The 21358-nt window shown below is 49.6% G+C and overlaps 8 protein-coding genes across 8 annotated transcripts; 5 read left to right on the forward strand and 3 right to left on the reverse strand.

The window, feature by feature from the left end:
* Positions 1 to 182: 182 nt before the first annotated feature.
* Positions 183 to 2681, reverse strand: ABOM_004795 (Ankyrin and HET domain protein; the record flags this gene model as incomplete). Its single annotated transcript, XM_022531924.1, has 1 exon — positions 183 to 2681. One exon carries the CDS (start codon positions 2679 to 2681, stop codon positions 183 to 185), a length of 2499 nt encoding a protein of 832 aa, XP_022390052.1.
* Positions 2682 to 3953: 1272 nt separating this feature from the next.
* ABOM_004796 (ankyrin repeat domain-containing protein) lies at positions 3954 to 5297 on the reverse strand (the record flags this gene model as incomplete). The annotated part of the gene is made up of 1 exon (XM_022531925.1): positions 3954 to 5297. The coding sequence occupies one exon, from the start codon at positions 5295 to 5297 to the stop codon at positions 3954 to 3956; it is 1344 nt and encodes a 447-aa protein (XP_022390051.1).
* Positions 5298 to 5789: 492 nt separating this feature from the next.
* On the forward strand, positions 5790 to 6872 carry ABOM_004797 (SNARE domain protein; the record flags this gene model as incomplete). Its single annotated transcript, XM_022531926.1, has 3 exons — positions 5790 to 6374; positions 6465 to 6744; positions 6808 to 6872. 3 exons carry the CDS (start codon positions 5790 to 5792, stop codon positions 6870 to 6872), a joined length of 930 nt encoding a protein of 309 aa, XP_022390050.1.
* A 1677-nt stretch (positions 6873 to 8549) lies between these two features.
* ABOM_004798 (HD domain-containing protein) lies at positions 8550 to 9590 on the forward strand (the record flags this gene model as incomplete). Its single annotated transcript, XM_022531927.1, has 1 exon — positions 8550 to 9590. The coding sequence occupies one exon, from the start codon at positions 8550 to 8552 to the stop codon at positions 9588 to 9590; it is 1041 nt and encodes a 346-aa protein (XP_022390059.1).
* Positions 9591 to 9913: 323 nt separating this feature from the next.
* ABOM_004799 (phosphoribosylaminoimidazolesuccinocarboxamide synthase) lies at positions 9914 to 11008 on the forward strand (the record flags this gene model as incomplete). Its single annotated transcript, XM_022531928.1, has 3 exons — positions 9914 to 10063; positions 10146 to 10521; positions 10632 to 11008. 3 exons carry the CDS (start codon positions 9914 to 9916, stop codon positions 11006 to 11008), a joined length of 903 nt encoding a protein of 300 aa, XP_022390058.1.
* A 202-nt stretch (positions 11009 to 11210) lies between these two features.
* On the reverse strand, positions 11211 to 12393 carry ABOM_004800 (CIA30 family protein; the record flags this gene model as incomplete). The annotated part of the gene is made up of 3 exons (XM_022531929.1): positions 11211 to 11920; positions 11986 to 12219; positions 12306 to 12393. 3 exons carry the CDS (start codon positions 12391 to 12393, stop codon positions 11211 to 11213), a joined length of 1032 nt encoding a protein of 343 aa, XP_022390093.1.
* A 1648-nt stretch (positions 12394 to 14041) lies between these two features.
* On the forward strand, positions 14042 to 14862 carry ABOM_004801 (uncharacterized protein; the record flags this gene model as incomplete). Its single annotated transcript, XM_022531930.1, has 4 exons — positions 14042 to 14214; positions 14270 to 14408; positions 14469 to 14559; positions 14618 to 14862. The coding sequence occupies 4 exons, from the start codon at positions 14042 to 14044 to the stop codon at positions 14860 to 14862; spliced, it is 648 nt and encodes a 215-aa protein (XP_022390092.1).
* A 507-nt stretch (positions 14863 to 15369) lies between these two features.
* Positions 15370 to 16586, forward strand: ABOM_004802 (MBL fold metallo-hydrolase; the record flags this gene model as incomplete). Its single annotated transcript, XM_022531931.1, has 4 exons — positions 15370 to 15597; positions 15653 to 15800; positions 15859 to 16224; positions 16294 to 16586. 4 exons carry the CDS (start codon positions 15370 to 15372, stop codon positions 16584 to 16586), a joined length of 1035 nt encoding a protein of 344 aa, XP_022390091.1.
* Positions 16587 to 21358: the final 4772 nt, after the last annotated feature.

Genomic DNA, 21358 nt, shown 5'->3' on the forward strand with positions numbered 1-21358 from the left:
ATGTATTTACGTCAATATAACTGTATAGATAAACCAAAATATCTCTCTCACCAGTAACCATATAATATAAGCTATAGCCACCACTCTTAGGTATGAGAGATGGGTCTTTCACCAACAAGCAATAACCAGATCAGAATCTCTTAGTATTGTTTGGTACCCAAGTCTCTAGATTGTTCAATGTCCTAGACAAGACGAATACTAGAAAGGCCCGCGCCACTTTGTTCAATCACCTCCCCATTCATGGCTCCATGCACGTATGCCTCACCAACCAAAGCAAATGTTCCCTGCCCAACTGGCCTTAGAATGAATGCAGCACCAGCACCAGGTACAACCCACACCTCATCTCCATCGAGCATCGATGCAGGACCAAGCCCGAGAAACCGCTTCTCGGTTACAAACAGACACCGTCTACCATGCTTACTTCGGAGTGCCTCGTGGTACTCGATACCATCGCCAGGAAGTGCACTGCTCTCCTCCCATGTCTGCCATTTCGCACTACGGTAAGACCCCTCGATCTCATCAATAGTCGGCGTCCAGGGATCCTCCTCCACCACGCCGAGAAAATGGAGTTTGTAAAGAAGATGAGTGAGAGTCTGGAGGTCAGGGCTGCTGAGATTTGTGTCTGGGTCTCCAAAGGTGCGTTGAATATCTTCGAGCGAGAGATTCGAAATCGGCGGATTTGACAGAATCTGTCGGATATGGTATAGGGCTGCCTCAAGCACCACTACATTTGGATCTTGCTCAGCAGCTCTGGCGGTCTCCTCTGCTTTAACACAGGTAAGTCTGCACAGCATGTTTCGGAAAAGGGCCCCGTACGCTGTAGGCGCTGGGAATGAGCCGTCTTTCTTCTGGTCCGCGCATAATGTGCGCCACAGTGCTTCGGTTCGTGCCTGGCTGTTGTGGTAAGGGTGTGGGACGAGCAAGGCGAGCTCGAACCAGCGTGCGTCGAAGAACATGGAGATCTGTTTGGGCCCAGAAGTGGTGTTTCCCGTTTGCAGGACGGTATCGATTTTCAGTCCGGATACTGTGAGTATGTTCCAAGGGGCGGGTTGGATAGCCTGCTGGGGCAGATGTCCAGCAGCGTTGTAATTAGCGCACATCATGTTGCAAAACGGGACGCTGTAGTCGGGAACCCACGACGGGAGGTCTGAGATGTTGTGGAGCGAACGATCGAGGACGGCAGACAGCATGCGCAGTTCACCGGCGTTCCTCATCACTTCTTTTGTGGCATCTGCGTAGACTTGCGCGGCAGATTTCGAATAGTCCGGCTTCCAGGGGACAGTTCCAGCTTTGGCCAACAGACCGTAAAGCCCAAATACCTTGTCTCTTGGGTCGGTGGCGCGGAAGGTCCAGGTCTCGAAGAGGAGGTTCTCTAACGAGAGGGCTTTGGGCATAGAAGCTTGGTCGCCCCTCTGTAGGCGATCTTTCCACTGCGTCAGATGCACTATCTCACTCTCGATGGCCACCACGGGACTGTTGATGTCGATGAACTCCGTTGAAGTAACCCTCCCCAGAACGAGCTGCCGGAAGTAGATCTGTTGCGCAACTGTGCAGAATGCCCGCCAAGGCACCTCGAACCTACCGCAATATCCAAGACATGTGTCGGAGAGAATATTCTCTTGTATCACCCAGAGTCTTCTTAGATACGGCCGTAGAAAAAGCGTCGCGACAGCCGTCCACTCTGCTAGCGAAACATACGGAATATCAGCCGTGTCGTATATCTCCTGGGGCTGGTGCTTGTAGGGAATAATGTCATTGCCATGAATAAAATCTCCTTGCGCGGAATACAGTTTGCAGATCGTCTCGACAGCAGTCTCGGTATAAGCGTCCTCTAACCCGAGCCATATAAGAGTGTAAGAAGCACATTCGTAGATCTGGTCCATGATTGACACCTGTGAAGCTCTCTCTTCGAGGTTGCTCTGATCAATACAGATCTGGTCGACCCAACACCACATCTGGGGGCCCTCGGGCCATGATGTGGCAGGACCATCCGCTTTATCTCTTTTCTCGGCCTCTTCGAGGCATTTGATAACCTCGTCCACTCCGCTTTCCCGAGCATGATCGACAGGCCGGTCGTTATTCTCATCAACCATGTTGGGATCGGCACCAGCAGCGAGCAAGAGCTCCACAAAATCAGGCTTCCCAAGTCTTGCGGCATAGGACAGCGGAGTCCGGCCAAGTTCATCTTGAACATTTATGTCAACCCCGGCAGAGATCAGCTCCTCGACAAACTCTATCTTGTTCGTCATACAGGCTGAATGGATACTCGCGCGAAGTTGGTTATTGGGATTTCTCTGGTTGCATCGCTTCGCCCAAGCGTCCTTCGGCACGGAAACTAGGACGTCATATGCGCTTCGACTGACATAGAGACGTTTCCCGTTTGCCACTATAGGCTCTCGGTACTCAGGCGGATACTTTTGAGAGTAAGCCGCATGAGTTGCTTGAGCGTGGGGTAACTCCGTGTGTGGGTTTCCCCAGGTGTAGGAGACGGCGTGATACCAAGGCGCGTCTTTTAGATCAATGGTCTTTAGGCGCACATGGACTGCCCCGTCTTGGTCTTTGCCCTCCACCTTTATGAGTCTAATGGACGTGGGGGTGGGCAATGGCTCATATTCATATAAATCTCCGGGCTCGCTTTGGGTGGATAGGGTAGCGCTACTCTGATTGTTTGTCTCCGCCATTTTCTCCAGCATCTCCCACTAAAGTCAGCGCCCTGAGTTTTAGGATCTACACCAGTCGTGGAGGTGTCGGGTCTAGCGAGTTTATACGAAGAGTTTGAAATCCCAGCCACCGTCAAGGCGATCTTGCAAATCAACTGACGCTAATTTGCCGAACACGAGGAGAATCAATTAAAATCAATGGAGCAAAGAAGGGCCACAACACTACTACGTAAGTGACTGCTTTGCAGGTGAAGTTCCCTAAGGCTTACAATAGATGCTGTTTAAGAATTTCCCATCAATAACTTGCTGGTCCTTCGAGATAATCTAATATCCAGTGCGCTTCCGTAAGGATTTGACGTCTTGTCTCTTCTGCAACGCTCGGATTCGTTCCTCGAGAATGGTATATAATTTCGCCGTGTGAGAATCATTGAGCCCCTCATCCAGCAACTGTTTCAGTTGCGATTTATTCTTCTTGCAGAGATGATTGCCAATGCAATATAACGTACGAATGCTGGTAATTACCTCGTCATCAGGGCATGGTAGCTCTTTCACAATGTGCCTCTAAATAACATCCTTCACTTCTGATGAAGGGTGACCGTATGTTATCCTGTACGTTGTCATTCTGTGCTGCTGGACCTGAAACTTCATCAAGCTCTAAGAGCTTCCTAACCACATCTACTAGTCGTGGCTGCGTAAAGCTGTCTATTATGGATCGGATGGGCTTCATTTTAACGAAGTCGTGGATTAGAAGAGCCATGAGAGCCCTGGCCTCAAGCTTTTCGATAAAGCTCTCATCAATCTTTTCCATGTCGTCGCTGCAAATATCGCTAGCTTCTTCGTTCCCTTCGGTAGACGTTGAAAAGCAAGAGGAAGTCTCTAGCAACACGCTACTTTCAACCATATTCACGTCTGAGGGTAGGTCTTGACACTGTTAGAGCGGTCTCTTGTAACAGGTCGACAGTCATACTTCCATACAGATCTTCCGATCTAGATCCACTAGGAAAGCACCCACCGTCCCAGTCACTGTCATCATCCAATATTCCAACGTCATCCGAAGCATAAAACCTTCGACCGAGGCACCTGAGCTTGGTCTCCATTGTTGGTGGCTGGCAGACAGAAGTATTATGATCTCACGGGATTATAGCAGACTAGATATTGGATCCAGCGCTGAGGTAGCACTCTTCTGCAATCTTGAGATTCTCAAGGATGGATAGGGATTCGACAAAGAGTAAGTGGCTCCTCAGAAGAATCGTTATACACGAAGGCATGACGAAATTGATGGCCATATCCACCTCAGAGTCTCATGGTGTGATCGCCTCTGACCCATGATTCCCTGGCGCCATAAGCGAGTAACAGCTTCACTACGTCTTCATGGCCTTTCAGAAAGGCCCACGATAATAAATCAATTTCCTCGTCTTCTCGGTTTGGATTGGCTCCGTGCGCAAGCAATAACCTCATGATGTCGAGATTATGTTTAACTGTCGCAAGGAACAACGGCGTCCTCCCTTTCTGGTCACAGCAGTTAGGATCGGCCTTGTGACTTAGTAGCAGCTCGACTATTGCGGTGTCCACCTTCTGATCGTGACTTCTCTTAAGTACTCCTAAAAGAAACGGCTCGTTCGTTATGGTTAAATCAGCACCGTTCTCAAGCAGTAGTTTCACCGCCGACACATTTCCTTCTTCAATCGCGAAAGATAACGCCGTGGAGCCATGTACCAAGGCGTTGACGTTGGCACCATGATGAAGAAGTACCTCAGCAGCTTTAACACTTTTCCATCGAGCGGCAAATGCGAGGGGAGTCATGTCGTCGTCATCTCTGCGTTCAAGGCTCGCCCCATAGTCGATCAACAAGCCGACTATCGTTGCTTCATTTCTATCCACTGCATTAAAGAATGCATCCATATGATTATTAGTACTTCTTTCCTCGATGCTTGCTCCCCCTTCAAGTAGGGCACGCGCCGCCTCCACTCTGCCCATTGCTGCCGCAAGCGCGAGTGGTGAGGACTTGTTGGGATCAACACCATGCCGAAGCAGTACATTCACCACCTCCACATGTCCTTCATGCGCTGCGAGTTCGAGGGGATTATACCACCAGAAACCTTGCAGGATGACATCCAGATCAGCACCAGTGATCAGTAAGTACTCCACAACATCAGCATGCGCATGTGCTATCGCTCCGAGGACAGGGGTGCAAACACCGACTTCGCGATTGATGTCGGCGCCGTGATGGACCAAAAGCTCAACGATCTCCTTATGTCCACACACTGCCGCAAGCATGATCGGCGTTGACCTGCGCCGACGGTCGGGGAAGTGCCCTTCCCACACATGATCGGCAGGCAAGACGATGCTCGGACAAGTACGCAAGTTGAGACCGAAGAGAGAACGGTGGAGAGGGCCAAGGGTGTTGGCATCTGCTTTCGCTCGAAGTGCCCTTTTTGCTATCTCTATATGGCCAAGTGCTGCGGCCCAGACGAGGGCAGAGCTTTCGCCATAACGGACATTGTGCTCGAACAAATACGTTTGTAGCAGGTGGTAAAAGCGACTATGGGTTTGGATTAAAGCGTTCAGGTCTGCGTCCGTGGACAGGTTGCCTGCGACCAATTGTAGGAGCTCGTTTGGTAGTCGGAGAAGGTGCATTCCGATCAAGATCGTCCACTCGATTCACACCTGCTAGTTGTTTAAACGAAGTGCTCTCCAAGTTGGACAGCTAAGCTAGTCTTTAATGGCATCTTTGTAGGAACGGTGTGAGTCAAACTGCAGTGCCATGCATCTAGATCCTGAACTCTTTTTGTGTCAGACACCACCCAATGTACCTGCCAATGTTTGGTCGGACATATGCGGGTCAAGACCAACTTCAAGATCCCACATAACCAATGGAGGGGTTGTAGCACTGCCTCGGGCCTTCTTAGTGCTTACTCTCTTGTCGATCGCGCTGCGGCTCAGTCGCTCAGAGCGTAGAGAATGGATGCAGCACTGCCTTACGCTAACCTCAGGCCTCCGCATTTCCCAGCTCTTAAAATAGAACCCCCAGTCTCATTCGAAATCCATCAATATAAACCCACCGCGGATTTTTCAGTCCAGTGTTCAATTGTAATTATTTTCTAAACCATCCAAGACCATATTAGCACCATGGCAACAACAAGTATCAACTACAGCGCCCTGGAACAAGGCTATGGTAAACTAAACCCAAACCCAAACCCAAACCCAACCTCAACACCTCCAAGCCCTAATCAAATAGTAACACCCACCACTTCTCTAGACCTCGAAATCAACAAGTTGACCCCCGTTCTCACCAAACGCCAGCAAATCACCCACGAGCTCAATCAGATTCAAACCCTCCGCGACTCAAATCTTCATGCCGCACAGCAAGCCCTCCTCAACTCCACCACCTTGTCAGACGATCAATCAGCCCGCCAGGAGCTCGAAGATGTGCACTCCAGTATCAACAACGCCCTCCAGCAAGTCCGCACGCTGGTAGATGAGCTCAGATATCTTGCGGATCCAAGTGATCCGCGCGTGCGCGCACAAGTCGATGCCACGAAGAACCAAGTGCAGCAGGCAATTCAGGACTATTATCGGTCGCAGACGGAGTTTGATCGCGCGCTCCGGGACCAGGTGTGGCGGCGATATGAGATTGCGAACCCCGAGGCATCGCCCGAAGAGGTAGAGCATGGGGTCCAGCAGGTGTTGGCAGGGACAGAGATGGTCTTTCAGGTATTTACACATTTTTAATTATATTCTACTTCGAAGGCCCCAGGGAATATGGACATGTGAGTGAGTGTATAGTGAACTAACTGGTTGCAGGTGCAAGGGGCCCGAACTCGTCAAGCGAGAGATGCACAGGCTGCTGTCATGGAGCGATCGGCTGCCATCCGCAAGATTGAACAGGATCTGATGGCCCTGAGCGAGCTGTCTCAGCAAGTGGCCGAGCTTGTTCGCGCGCACGAACCGATGGTCGAGACCATCGAGGAAAATGCAGAGAAAACGGCATTCAACTATGAGAAGGGAAATGAAAAGATCGGCCATGCGATTATAAGTGCTCGCAACGCGAGAAAGTATAAGTGGTACATCCTGCTGGTTTGCAGTAAGTATACTGGTTTATCCATTGGACTTCTAATAGACTGGGTTTGGCTGATCGTACATAAAGTTCTTATCATCGCTATTATCGTGGCTATATGCGTCGGGTGGTGCAAGTCTACCGACCACTGCTGAGCACGATGGCGATTCAAGGAATGGCAGAGGGCGTGATGAAAACGCCCTGGCTATGAAGATACATGCGTCTATGTTTTATTTAATATACGGCTATCAGCCTCTACACGAGATGAGTAATGAGATGTGTTTTTATGGGCGTTTGCTGCAACTTTGTTCGAATACTCCTCCAGCAGTACCTGGACACTTGTGGCTATGGACGACTCTCAAGAGTGACATCACTCCTGGACTGGATCCAAGCAGACAGAGCGCAATGATCCTCTTCCACGACTCAATGGGACATTCTAGGCGACCAGCAGATGCTCTCATTCATATGCACTCGTTCAAGTGACCCAGGGTATTCCACTGGGTCATTGCAGAATTGCAACACTGTCGATGGTGCTCAGGCACGGAGTCTAATTCGTTATAATTACATTCTTGGTTCCTAGAATAGATTTGTCTTGCCTGCTCCTCTTCTTGACTTTAGTCTCTTGAGGTTGTTTTGTCTCGGATCGGAGATACTAGTAATCTGACAGGGACACGGATTCAACTCCCTGTTGCTAGCTTGTGGGTAAGGAGCACGGCAAAGTCAGCCTTAACCTACTATAAAGCTAGTTGATTTTTTCTCAATTCAGATTAATAGTCATTGGTCCGTTCTCTGAGCTAACTGATAGTCCATCCTTGCCGTTATGGTGGGTCTCTTTTCAGGATATTGAAAAGTTAGGGCTGGATGCCTAGCTCCTCTTTGGGGCTACATTGGCCCTTGTCCAGAGAAGAAAATAATGAGGAATAAAGAAAGAGAAAGACGAAGTAGCTTACTGTGTCAATTAATATACCGCAGATAATATACTTGTGAGATAGATGGAGCAGTCCATTTCAAGTCTTGAAATTAGCTGCATCTTGTCGCCTAAAGAGAGATATGCGGCCTCTGGCAGCTCTCAACTTTCTGCAGTGTTACGGGCAACTTGGGAATATATCATGCTGCAAAGAGTCAACACTAATGATATGTTGTTTATGTATATTGATGATTTTCTCTTTTCCTTTTTGACACATACCTAGCACTGCGGGAAGTAACTGATTCTGTATACTCTTCCAAAGGCTAAGTACACGAATGAAATGTATGGTCAATGAAGTAGGAGGACAGAAGATTCGACTACGTATCCTCTCAGTAAGGAGCTCCTAATAATCCCTTGTCGGAGGGCCTTGCCTCGAATTGCTACTGATACAGCCGTCGTCGACTGCGAGTGGAAGTTCATAGATGTTTATTTTGTTGTGATATCCATCATGTCCATTCACTTGGCTCTAGTGGCATGATTCATTCTAGATCCTGTGGGGCTTTTCTTATATGGAGATTCACGGAAAGGGCGCCAGATGCACCTATATAAATGGTATCATTCTCCTACTCGATCCATAATCTGCACCTCTATTGACTGTTTCCCATCATTTCCCTCGACCACAAGAGTGCACATACTCCAGTTTCATCCCACGGTTACTAGTCGGTTGCAGAACCTCGGAAATACTGATCTTCAGAGTTGCAGTCGATCTGGCGCACCCAGAGATTGGAATGCGGGGTTCAGAAGTAAGAGAAACAAACATTGGGCAGAGAAAAGCCAAGCAGAGAAATGCACTAGTAACAGACAAGCTTCAGAAGACCAACCAATATTCATTTTATCTCCCAAACAACCACCCGACTGCCACACAATGTCTTCCTCTTTGCATGCGGGTTCCTTCCAAACCCTCACGTTTCGCCCTGACAATACGGTGCTTATACAAGACCAAATTTACGGGGAGCACATCATCTCCGAGCCGGTTCTAGCCGAGCTGCTTCGGTGCCCAGCTCTACTCCGACTCGCAGGAATCGGTCTCCATGGCCAAACCGATCTGCTGGGTATCACTCAGACAGTGACTCGGTTAGAGCACTCCATCGGCGCGTTGCTGTTAGTGCGCAAAGTTGGCGCAAGCGTTGGGGAGCAAGTCGCAGGTCTTCTGCACGACATCAGCCACACAGTGCTCAGCCATGACGTCGATGGGGCCTTGTCAAAGCCCGGGGAGAGCTATCATGAGGTCCAAAAGTCGCGGTATATCATGACCACGGAGCTGCCACAAATACTGACCAAGCATGGCTTCGTTGATCTAAAGCCGTTCGATGAGGAGCTCTACCCTCTGGTGGAGATGCCCGCTCCTCATCTCTGTTCTGATCGTCTCGATTACTCTCTACGAGGCGCTGTCGCCTTCGGCAAACTTGCGATAGAGGATGCGCGCCGCGTGTATGATTCATTCACCGCGTTCCCGGACGCGTCTTCACCACATCGCTTGCTGGTCCTTCAAGAAATTGATTTGGCCTTGGCTTATGCTAGGGCCTATGCCGAATGCGATAGGGACGTGTGGTGCAACCCGGCTCATGCCGTCATGTCCAGGAAGATAGGTCAGTTGATTGGTGACCTGGTGCAACGAGGATTGTTGAAGGAAGAGGTTCTATGGAGTCTATCGGATCGCGAATTCTGGGAGCTCCTCAAAAGTAAAGTTGACTCGAAAGGATTGGAGACGATTGAAGACATCGAAGCAGGGCCGCATGCGGAAGATTCTCTACGTCTACCTCGTGGCACCAAGATTCGCACAATCGATCCCGATATGCTCCTCCCCGGTGCCGAGAAGCCTTTCCCACTGTCTTCTGTGAAACCAGAATGGGCTGAGGAGAGACAAGAGTTCATTCGGGCTCGCCAGGCTCTGTTTGTGGACTAGCATCTTCAATGTCTCCAACGAAGGTGGCGTGAGCTGGGAACCAGATAACCCATCGGCCACCATTGGGGAGCAATGTATCACTTTAAGCTTAATCCATAAACAAATCAGATTTACTTCCCACTTAAAATAGCTCGATTATGCCCCTGGCTCACCAGTAGATGGTAGACTTCTCTGATATGGCGGGGTTGACTGCCTCAGGCCTGCAACCCCGCCACGAAAAAAGTGACCCGCTTATCGATTATCGTCCCCAACTTTTTATGACTCGACCTCATCGCTGGACACTTAACCCCCCCTTTATACTGCCAATTCTACAGAATCCCACCATGTCTGAAGCTCTGACAAACACCGACCTTCAAGGTGTCCTCCCTCTTATCGCTCGAGGAAAGGTTCGCGACCTGTACGATGTCGACGAGAAGACCCTCCTCTTCGTCGCAACGGACCGCATCTCCGCGTACGATGTGATCATGGAGAATGTACCACGTCCCTCTCCCTGTTCACTTCTCTCTCACACACTTCCCTCAATCCTCAATGGTATCACTAACGCAGCAATGACAGGGAATCCCCGAAAAAGGCATCCTCCTGACCCTGTGCACGAAAACCTGGTTCAAGATCCTCTCCGATGCCATTCCCTCTCTCCGCACCCACTTCCTCACCCTCGACCTCCCGCCTCAAATCCCCGAGTCGCTGCGTCCCGTCCTTCAGAACAGAAGTATGCAGGTGCGCAAGCTGAAGATCCTCCCCATTGAGGCCATCGTCCGCGGTTACATCACCGGGTCCGCCTGGAGCGAGTACAAGAAATCGGGCACGGTGCACGGCATCAAGGTCGCCGAGGGTCTGAGGGAGAGCGAGGCCTTCCCCGGTGGTCCTATCTACACCCCCAGCACCAAGGCGGAGCAGGGCGAGCATGATGAGAACATCCATCCGGATCAGGGTATGTCTATATCAGGCTCCGATTTCGGAGCACTGGCTGGTCTAATTTGTTTTATTCGGTTTTTTTTTTTCGCGGCCATGGATCATTTTGCTAATCAGTTGATGCTGTAGCCGTTGCTCTTGTCGGTGAGCCCTATGCCTCTAAGATCGCCTCTCTCGCGATTCAGCTTTACAACGTCGCTCACGAGTACGCCCTCACTCGCGGTGTGATCATCGCTGACACCAAGTTCGAGTTCGGTTTGGATCCTGAGACTAACGAGGTTGTGCTGGCCGATGAGGTCCTCACTCCTGATTCATCGCGTTTCTGGCCTAAAGACTCGTACGAGATTGGTCGTGGACAGCAGAGCTTCGATAAGCAGTTCTTGCGGGACTGGCTGACGAGCCAGGGACTGAAGGGCAAGCCTGGTGTACGCATGACCGACGAGATTGCACAGAAGACTAGCGCTAAGTACCGTGAGGCATGGGAGCGGATCACTGGTGGTAACTAAGGCTGCTATGGCCTAGTCAGGGGAGTGTGGGTAAGCATGGACCGAAACGGTTTATGTCAAAATATGAAAACGTAGAGTATATAACGCTCAAGTGTAACGTGTCTGGAAATCCTTACCCTCAGTCACTGGTCAGGTAGAAAACTGGTATAGAGACCTAAAAAAAAAAATAGCAATTACTATACAAATTGAACCTGGTATCCATTTATTGATCCCACTCGGAACGCAACGCCTTCAATCCCTTCTTCGCTTTCGGCGCCTCAGGTTGACTCGCATGTTGCTGCGCAGACTCCTGCGTCCAGCCAGTCCGGACACCCTCGTCCAGAGGCAAGGCATCCACGCCACAGATACGTCTCTCCTCCTCAAGCTCCGCCTCACTCATCCCATTCGTAGCCCAGATCTTATGGATGCGCAGATCATACGGACCCTCCACCCGGTCCGTAAGTCCAATACCGATACTCTTCACCCGCTGCCGCAGGATATTAGTCTGCGGCTCAACCACCAATCCATGGTTCGTGCGAACGAACGCGTTAAGCGGTAACAAGATTGTCTCCCAACCTGTCGTTCCGGCCGTCTCCGTAGTAGTCGACGTCGACATGACAGTCGATTCGGGCGGAACATCCGAGAGAGAAGGCGGTATGCCACTGGGGTACAGCTCGTCCGCCAACTCAGACGCCTCCGCCGCCTCCCGCGACGAGAGGTACTCATCCGAAGCCTCCTGAACCCTATGATGCCGAGTATACAGTCGGTGCTGGTGGATATCCGTCTCGACGATCGAATCCGTCTGGATGTTCACGGTGTAGCGGCGTCCGTCGGATTTCACGCGCAAGGCGAGGTAGGAGTAGGGATCCATATCCCAGAAAAGTCGTCCGAAGAGCCAGAGGCCCCGGTCTTTGTTACGGAAGGCCGCGTATCCTGTTTTAGCATCGCTCTGTTGTCAATTCCTTGTTACCGGCAGGGTTGGATCCGGGGCACCGTACCCGTCCGCTCTACGCGCCAGTTATTGGGTAGCTTCGTCGAGATACTTCCGTGGAATCGGGCGTGCGCGGGCGATTGTGTCGCTGGGTCCGCAGGGACGTAGTCTAAGCTGGCCGTGCTGAATCCTCCGACGGCGCGGTCGGCCATGGTCTTGCATCCGGCGACAGCGGAATCATCCTCGAAATCGAGGAGGACGTAGGGTTTCGTTGGGGTGTGTAGCGCTTCCGAGTTCCAGGCTATGTAGAACCAAGGTATTAGCAGGTAAAGATCGCAAGAGCCATCCATCGGCGGTCCAACCGTAGGAAATGGGGATCTAAAGTACCGATTTTTGACAGGCGACCCAGTTCGTCTGCGCTGCGCTTGAAGAATCCTGCGGGCTTCGCAGCGAAGCACCGTGCTGTGGGAAACATGGTGCAATTGTTGTGGCTGTTGTAGAGGAGAGATTTGGTAGTTCAAAGTCCACATAAAACGGTCGGCAAGAAGAAACTCGGAATTCGGGGTCGATCGAAATGACGTCGCGTGAGAACTGATTGATAACATAACCCCTGCTCACCGCCTTCGGGATGAATTTAGGTATATTTATTACTACAAAAGGAAGAAGTTGAGTAAAATGCACTATATATCGATATCTCTGGTATATGCTATGGAGGAAGCTCGAAGTATCTGTAGATCAGGATTTCTTCACCTAGCTATCGTTCAACAGCGTGAGAGGATCAGTAGAGTAGACGCCGCCAAACTCAGCCCTAAATCATCCCAATCGGGAAATTGATCTATGCAACTTGAGAACGACATTCATACGATTCTATCAACAACAATCTCTTCATTACTAGTAATTATGTCCCGGCTCAATAGAGTTACAGCGAGTCATAAGCAAGACTCATCTCCAATGTAAAATGTTGTCCTTGTGGTTTTATCCAATAACCGTCGCTGATGACGTCCGCATAAGATAACAATCAACAGTCATTGAAATCAGGCACAGCCATTAGGCTTCCAGTAATAATTACCAAAGGTATCTTATTCTCCTTCTAACTGGTCGACTCGAAGTATGTCATTCTGCATCTAGAAAACTATGACGGCTAGCGGAGGGGATAGCACATATACAACGAACACAACTCGATCTAACTTCCTGGCCACAGATATCTCTATGGAAGGCAATGATTCTAATCGATCTGCCTGTTGCAATTCCTATTTCTTTGGCAGTAGTACGAGAGAAACAAGTTCTAGCTTCACTTTCTTAGAGATCCGGGGATTCCATGACTGCACGAAGACGACGGCTTTCTTAGTTCAATGTAGATATCTGGATCTATTGCAGTCAGTGGGGGAAGTAGTCGACCGTGAAATCATTTGTGTCTATTCACGCAACATTACTAGCTATTCTTAATTGAATTAGGTGACGGCCTCAGCACTTAGAGCTGGAGCATACCGCCGTTGGTCCCTCGTTCCGCGAGATACGGTGCCCAATGAGGTGACATTCTCTTCAAGGTCTGCCTGAAACATTTACAAAACTATCTCAAATGTTGAGCCCTTCTGTATTTTCCATTGAGATTCGTATTAAATGACAGTATGTGGTATGTAGTTCTGCGGAGAGCCATTGGGATATCGTCATGGCTATGAAAGTCGCCGTTAACGTCGCTTAGACCAGCAATGCTCATAAAACCAATTCATAATATTCAACAGGCGCATAGTCACTTCTTCTGTAGTGTCTCCTGGGCTCTCTTTCACCGTTAACCTCCAATAAGTAGCCATGGTAGCAGGCCTCTCCCTAGGGCTCGACCGTAAACTTGTCTACGTTTCTGCGTTTTTGTAAGAACCTAAGCAGATATACCAGAAAATTCAGGAACAAAGAAAAGAAAACGATTATCGCATTCTGAGCTCACTGTGAGCGTTACTTCCACATTCGTAAATCAGGCGACTCTTCTGCCTTTTCCTCTGTTCGTTCCTTCCATACTCCCCAAACACACCCATCCATCCATCTCTCACCACAACAACACAAATCTACTTTTTATTATCATACACATCTTCTATCTCATAACAAACCAGTACAAGGCATTTTCAAGGATGCAGAACCACATCAACCAAACGAGCATCCACCCTCAGTCTCCCCCTTCTTCCGATTCCCACCAAAGCGATCAAGGGAATCAGTTTTACCCTCGACCTGAGAACGAACCTCAGGTCACATTCAAAGACGTCCAACGGCGTCACGGTGTAGCTGCCCGGCTCTTCGTCGGAAAGTATGTATCACTCCTCTGGCTCGTCGATGTTGATTGAATGCTAACATGCTCTTAGTCTTCCGATCAGTGTCGGGCAGCAACAGCTCATGCAGGATTTGCATGAAGCATTCAGGCAGTACGGACACTGCTATGTCGGGCTGTATAGCACAGCCAAAGCAGGCCAGAGGCTGCCTGGGGCGTTCGTCCAATACGAAGTAAGCCATTTACTGTGTGCTTCATTAGGCTCTCTGCAGCATGAAACTAACGATCTGCAGCGCCCCGAAGATGCTGGAAGGGCTCTCAGCCTGGACAGACAATGTCGGCTGCATAGCCGCCTTCTGAGAGTTGAGAGGGCCACCGGGGAGAGTAAGTGCACTTATTTATCTATGAATGCCTTGCTTCAATGTATTAATATGTTCTCTAGGGAGTCGGGTCGAGGCTGGGCCGCAGCCAATGCCAATGCCGCCTGTCAATGGGTTCCCGACGCCCTACTCCCCGACCTCCTACCCCCAGCCATACCCCCAGACATACCCCCAAGCATACTACCCTCAGACATACTACCCCCAGATGCCACCACAGTGGTATCCGTACCAGCAGGGGCTCATGGCCGAACCCACCTGGGGCCCCTATATGGATCCCTATATGGCTGGTGTCTATATCCACCTGTGAGTCTATGCGGGTGGGGGCCAACAATGTTCCTGAGTCGGAACAGGCTTCTAACAGGGGCCAGCAAGTGGCATCAGTGATATCACCAACAGTTTGATGGAAAGTGTCTGGAACTCGAATGGAAATGGAAAGGAAATTCATCATGCATCTGCTATATACCCTGCATTCATGATTGTTAAGGAGGATTATATCAATGGTCTAACATCTCTTGTTATGTATCTTACTCTGTTGTCACACATACATCTGTATCCACAATCTCATATCACAAGAATAGCCAACACAATACACCTATCTCATCTGAGGTTTCCAATGTCTACAAGTAGAGCATTCCCATCTTTTATGTAGATAATCAAACAAAAAGCTGACATTCATCACCGCTTGTGATGAGTGTAAGTCATCTTAGGGCTAAGGAAGAACAATTATCCTCGGTCCCCGCTTTGACTATCCATCTCTCCGCTCATAGTACTACAAAACCCTCACATCTTCTACCCATGTTGATACGTCACCAGTATGTCTGATCTAGACCTCGTAGAAGTCGATTCTCTCGAAGCCCTTGTCGTCATCGACAATGAGCTCGATCCTCTCTCCCCACCTGCCCCAGACACCGTCCAGGTATCGGGTCTGATGGGTTCTCTTGCTCTACACTCAACACATGAATTACATGACCGAGGTGAAGCCAGAAGTGAACTGCAAATGGAAGATATTTGCTGTTCAGCGCATGGTCTGTCTATCCTTGTGGTATGTTCCTTGCCGTCCGGGGGAACCGACGACAATGTATACTGATTGTCTCTAGACAGCTACAAAAGGCGATGTAAAACACTCAGTTCTGTTTGATGCAGGCCCTGAAGGCAAGATATGGGAGAGGAATGTCAAGCGGTTACGGCCGGATTTGTCTTCTGTTGAGCTGGTTCAATTATCACATTGGCACCGGGACCATTCGGGTATGCACAACTAACTCTTGAGAGTTGTCCATCAGGTAACTCTGCTAACAGAGCCCAGGTGGCCTTGTCCGAGCCATTGAATTGATATCTGAGGCCAAAAAAGCCAAGGGTCAGACAGGGAAAGTGTCAGTCGATCTTCATCCTGACCGTCCCGACTATCGCGGATTTGCCCTGGGTCCGAACATCGTTTCCTTTCAGGCGGATCCTACCTTCGAGGAGCTCGAAGCAGCTGGAGGAGCCATCCAAAAGCATGACGAGGCACACACTGTCCTCGACGATTTCTTCCTAATCTCTGGCGAAATCCCTCGCCAGACGGCGTACGAAAACGGTGTCAAAGGAGGCATGCGCTATGACACCGAGGAGAAGGATTGGTTTTCTGATGAGCTTATTTCCGACGAGCGTTTTCTCGTGTGTAATCTGAAGGGTATGATATCAATGACCATCCCCATCGTTCTTTTATTCTAGGTTGTCTCTAACCTGTAGCCTTTTCCAGACAAAGGACTCGTCCTGTTCACGGGCTGCAGCCATGCAGGTGTCGTCAACTGCTCACGACATGCGGTTGACAGTTTCGATGGCTCTGTTCCGCTTTATGCGGTTGTTGGGGGCTTTCATCTTGCTACTAGCACTGCGGCCGATACGGAAAGCACCGTCAAAGACCTTCAGAGACTAGACCCTGCTGTTCTGCTGCCGGGACATTGCTCTGGTTGGAGGGCAAAGTTTGCAATTGAGAAGCATATGCCGGGGAGTCTGGTGCCTTGCACTGTGGGTGCGAAGGTTACTTTCTAGTGATCAGTCTGGTGTGTTTGCAGCATATCATAGGTTTTATACTTTCATCACTGGGCTATTCTCGCGATACTCTTCTCCATGGAAGGGATCCATATCTCATTTGCTACCGGGAGGGGGGGGGGGTTTACTGCGGTACAGGTTAACTGAAGTGTAATATAGTCTGATCGTGAGGCATATCATACACAACCACTGGTTGGACAGAACTTCTCACCGTGGAAAGATGGGTTTGTACACACAGACTCCCCCACATATACACATGCACGTCAATGTTGCAGTTAGTGAAAGAGTGTCATTGTCCAAGCTTTTGTACCTGTGTACAGAACCGCCGTACGCGTCTCTGATACCTGTTCTTGCCAGCATCTTGATATGAAAAGCGACCTTGGTGATCTATATAGGATCCCTAAACTTAGCATATCCCAATCGACCATACCAAATGATATATAGGAATTGAGTCAGCGACTGACAATATAATCTCTTATTAATCAAGATTCTATGAACTTGTTAGAGCATAGCTATGGAAACGTCTAGCTGTGCAGGCACCTTGCCGATGAAGCAGAATTGGTGCTAGATACGCCTGATCAACTCCAGAGTCCATAGTAGTATTTATATATTTAGTTCCAATTCTCATATATTGACAGCAATACAGCACATGTATATATTCTCTATAGTCATGAACGTTCCATAGGGTAGAGGTATATATGTACATATATATAACATGTTGTTCAACCCGAACAAACATCTATATACAACCCTCAACAACAAATATATATTCCCTCACACCACCACATACATATGTATAATAAACCATTCCCACACAGTTAGCAATTCATCCTATCTACCACCACCCACTTCACGACAAGATATCCCCCTCACCAACTAAACACCAACCCACATCCACACCCCCCCCAAACCCAGCTCCACCTGAAACCAAACCCGACACCACCAGCACACCCACGCCTCCATTCTCAAACCGCCCTCCCCCAAATTCCAAAACACGCTCTTCCGCACGCAACCAGAAAACCAAACCAATCCAAGCCAAACCCTAAAACCAAAGCCAAACATGCCCTGTTTCAAACATACCGCAGCCAACCTTGTCGCCCAGCCCAGAATGCCACCGCCAGCCGGGCAAGAATGTAAAGTGGATCGGAGGGAGGGGCGTTCGAAACGGTGGTGGCACTGCAGAATGACATCTTGATTGAATGACTGACTGACTGAATGAATGAATGAATGAATGAATGACTGAATGAGATTGTAGATGATGTCATTTGTCATCCCCCTTTTTCAGGGTCTCCTGAGGTTTGATATGATGGATGTATGTATGGTATGGTATGGAGGAGGAGGATACCATCCTTACTCTGTACTAGGTACGGAATACGTACATGCTCAATGGTATGGTAGTTGACTGACTGACTTACTACAGTGTCATTAGTTTAACGATGTATGGAATATCGAAGTACTCCCATTCTAGATCCCCATCTTCAAGACAGAACAAACCCAACCAAACGCAACTCGAACCCCCGATCTAGATCTCCCCTCGTATCTGTCCTATCTATCCTATCTCTCTCCTTTCCCCTTCTCTCGCTCCCACATGACCTCGAAGATCTCAACCCAGAGCCCCGGAGTACCAAAAACCATATCGCCCGAAACAATCCAACTCAAAAAATGCGCCAACAAACAAAAAGACCCATCTTATCGGGCCAAAATAAACTAAATTAAAATCAAATAAAATGGAGGAAAGTGAATTGCGCCACCCCTTCGTCGATCGAATGACACGACATACTTTTTTTTTTTTTTTTGTTTTTTGGGAGGGTCTTGGCGGAGAGTCAAACTATCTCCTCCCCTACCGTCAAACTCTGGACTTGATTGTCGAGCCTATTTGCTTGTTGTTCTTCTTGTCTGGAGAAGGAGAAGGAGGGAGGGAGGGGGCAGTGCGTGCGTATCCCTTTGGATTTCGGGGCGGTAGACATGCCAAGAACGATAGTTGTAGAGGAATGCATGGGTTGGGGGGTGGGCTTGGCGGGATTGGACTTTCAGGAGAAAACGTTCAGGAGGGGAGTCCGTCACGTGAGGGGGTGGTTGGAGGGAAGGAAGAATGCGAATTGACTTGTTCTTGAGGTTGGTTGGTTGGTTGGTTGGGTCGGAGGGGATTATCGTGGATCATCTACGCGGTAATTTGCACTATTACTATTATTATTATTATTAGTAGTATTATGAGAATGATTATTAGTATTATGATTATCGTCCATGATGGATGGTGATATGATGATGGGGATCATTTATGCGGGTTATATTATAGGGGTAGGGGGGGAAAAAAATTATGGAGTGCGGATACTCCATGGGGGAGAAAAGTGGACAGTTGGGGACTTAGTACTAGCTACTACTACTAGTAGTGAGGGAGGGTGCGTGAGGTAGGTGTAGCGATCCCCTACGAAATGGCCTGATGATGATGATGATGATGATGCCTTTCTTGTTATGTCATTTGCACCCGTCATGGATTTTCCTTTCAGTGCCCTCCCTTATCGTCCCAGATCCATTGCATCCTCCCATTCCCGTCACGGTGCAGTTGGCTATTGATAGACTGAAAGTCCCAAGGGGGGAAATCCGCCAAGCACCAGCCTTGCTGATACTGCACATCATTTGCTTGGCGGAGTCAATGGATTGCTTCATTTCCAGGGTGGTTGGGTTGTCACAATACACCCACCCACAGCGTCTAGACACTGTACACTTGTCTTTCTGGGGATGGACTCACGGACTCCCACGCATCAGAGGATTAATTACCCCTCAATGCGGGCGTCTGGACCGCCTCCATACACTTGCAAATGCGAGCGACGACCACTTCACCACCTTCTTGGCGGTGAAGAATAAGTTCATCACAGCCCCTGACGCATTGTCGATCACTGCCTGTCAACCGCAAGTGAACGTTCAACAATCGATGTTGCCTGAACAGGTGGCTGGGTTAAAACCACTGTCGTTGCAGTCCATCCATCAATCATCTACGGCCATGGTCGGTACTTGTACAGCGTGTACAAAGGGCCTACGCATGTCTTGAAGTATACTGAATATAGAAAACTTTGACAGCATGGGGCGTCGGCTGCATCGCCCGCTTGGGCACTGTCTCGTAGGCAGATAGCGATCAGCGCTCGGATGGCGATCGGGAACTCGTTTCGGGGAACTGTATGGAGTATGCACCGTAGGTCCCTGCTGCCTTCTAGGAGGGTTTGGCGCAGCCTTTTTCCGACGGGGATGATGCGCCTTGCATTGCCTTGCTTGGCTGGACGTATGGGGGTGCTGTATGTATGAGATTGAGTAGGCGTGCATGGATGTCTCTCTATGCCGGGTGCGCCTTCCGATGGCGTCGCGGACCTCGTTTAGGTCGGTCCCAAAAACATTCCAATGAACACGTCTGCAGGGTCGATGTGCCATTCTGTTACCAGTCCCGTGGCACGCAGCCTGGCAGACCTCGATCAACGCAAGGAGGTTGACATTCTTGCATTGACGAGAGCTGGGCATACAGATGAGATCAGATAGACGGTCGTCCAGGATGTATCATGCGGGGAATATCCATGCTGAAGATCCCTTGGCAGCAAGCGCTACACAGCCTACTATAGGTTGAATATACTTAGCAGACACTCTGCAGGGCAAGCGATAGACCTTCGTTATTGCGACGACCCAGGCTGAGACAACCGGTCGGGCGCTGATATCATATTCCCCAAGGAGATTCTGATCGCGGGCCCAGAATTCCGCCAGGAAGGTTATTCACCGACCCTATTGCATTCTATTCCCTTGGCGGACCAATTTTTAGCAGAGTTCCTGCATGGGTTCGGTACATACTGCACACCGCAGGAGCATCCGAAACAACATGGCCGGGAGAGACTTGTCTCATGGGGCATTTGGGCCTTATTGATTTTTTAATCTTGGGTCGCGTCGGCGTCAACCGCCGAGCGAAAGTTCTTAGTCGCTGACCGACTGTTCCAACCATGGAACATCGACGGATCGCCTGATCATATCCAGGGGTAGACAGTCAGATAGAAACGCTAGAAAACATCCAGAGAAAACCAGGCCAAAGAGAATGACTGTGATAGGGAAGGGCAGGCGGGCATCGCGTGCCGATTCCCGCGACGCCGATGGCGGCGAGTCTTTGGGGCTGGGCCGAGACCAGGGCCTTGCCGAGGTGAAATATCCCGATGTCATGTCAGATGCACCCGGTTTATGGGCACCTCCAGAGATTATTGGAATTCTAATGGAGACTAGGGCCTGGCAAGAAAAAAAAAAGAATTGCGTTGATTTCTCAATTCTAGGATTTAATTTCCAGTCGTCATGGTGGACGCCGAGATAGCCGTTGCAATGCTAGTAGAAGAGGTCCTCTAGAGCGGCCACGAGACCGTGAGTAGCCGATGCAGAATTCTAAACAATGGGTTATGAACGACAATCACGCATAAGATGACGCAGGGACAATGGCGACGACAGCAAGCTATGGGTTGGGGGCAACTGATGATCAGATCATCTCCGAGTCGGGCTCGGCTTTACCCCGAGACTGGCCATTGGGTTTCCCCTTCTGATTTGGCAATTGGCAGCTGCACGGAGCTCTTATCATGTCATGACTGATTATCTATGATTTCCATGGAGTAATAAAATTGAACAAGCCGATTGGCGTCACGCTGGCGTTGCCCGCTGCCACCGTGGCACCGTAGAGGGAAAGGGCCTAATAATGGGGGAAAATCTCTCATAGTAGCAGGACACGTTAGTAGCTTCGTCTGAGCGCGGCCGTCTTG

This window comes from Aspergillus bombycis (assembly GCF_001792695.1).
Source record: "Aspergillus bombycis strain NRRL26010 chromosome Unknown contig00032, whole genome shotgun sequence".
Classification (NCBI taxonomy): domain Eukaryota; kingdom Fungi; phylum Ascomycota; class Eurotiomycetes; order Eurotiales; family Aspergillaceae; genus Aspergillus; species Aspergillus bombycis.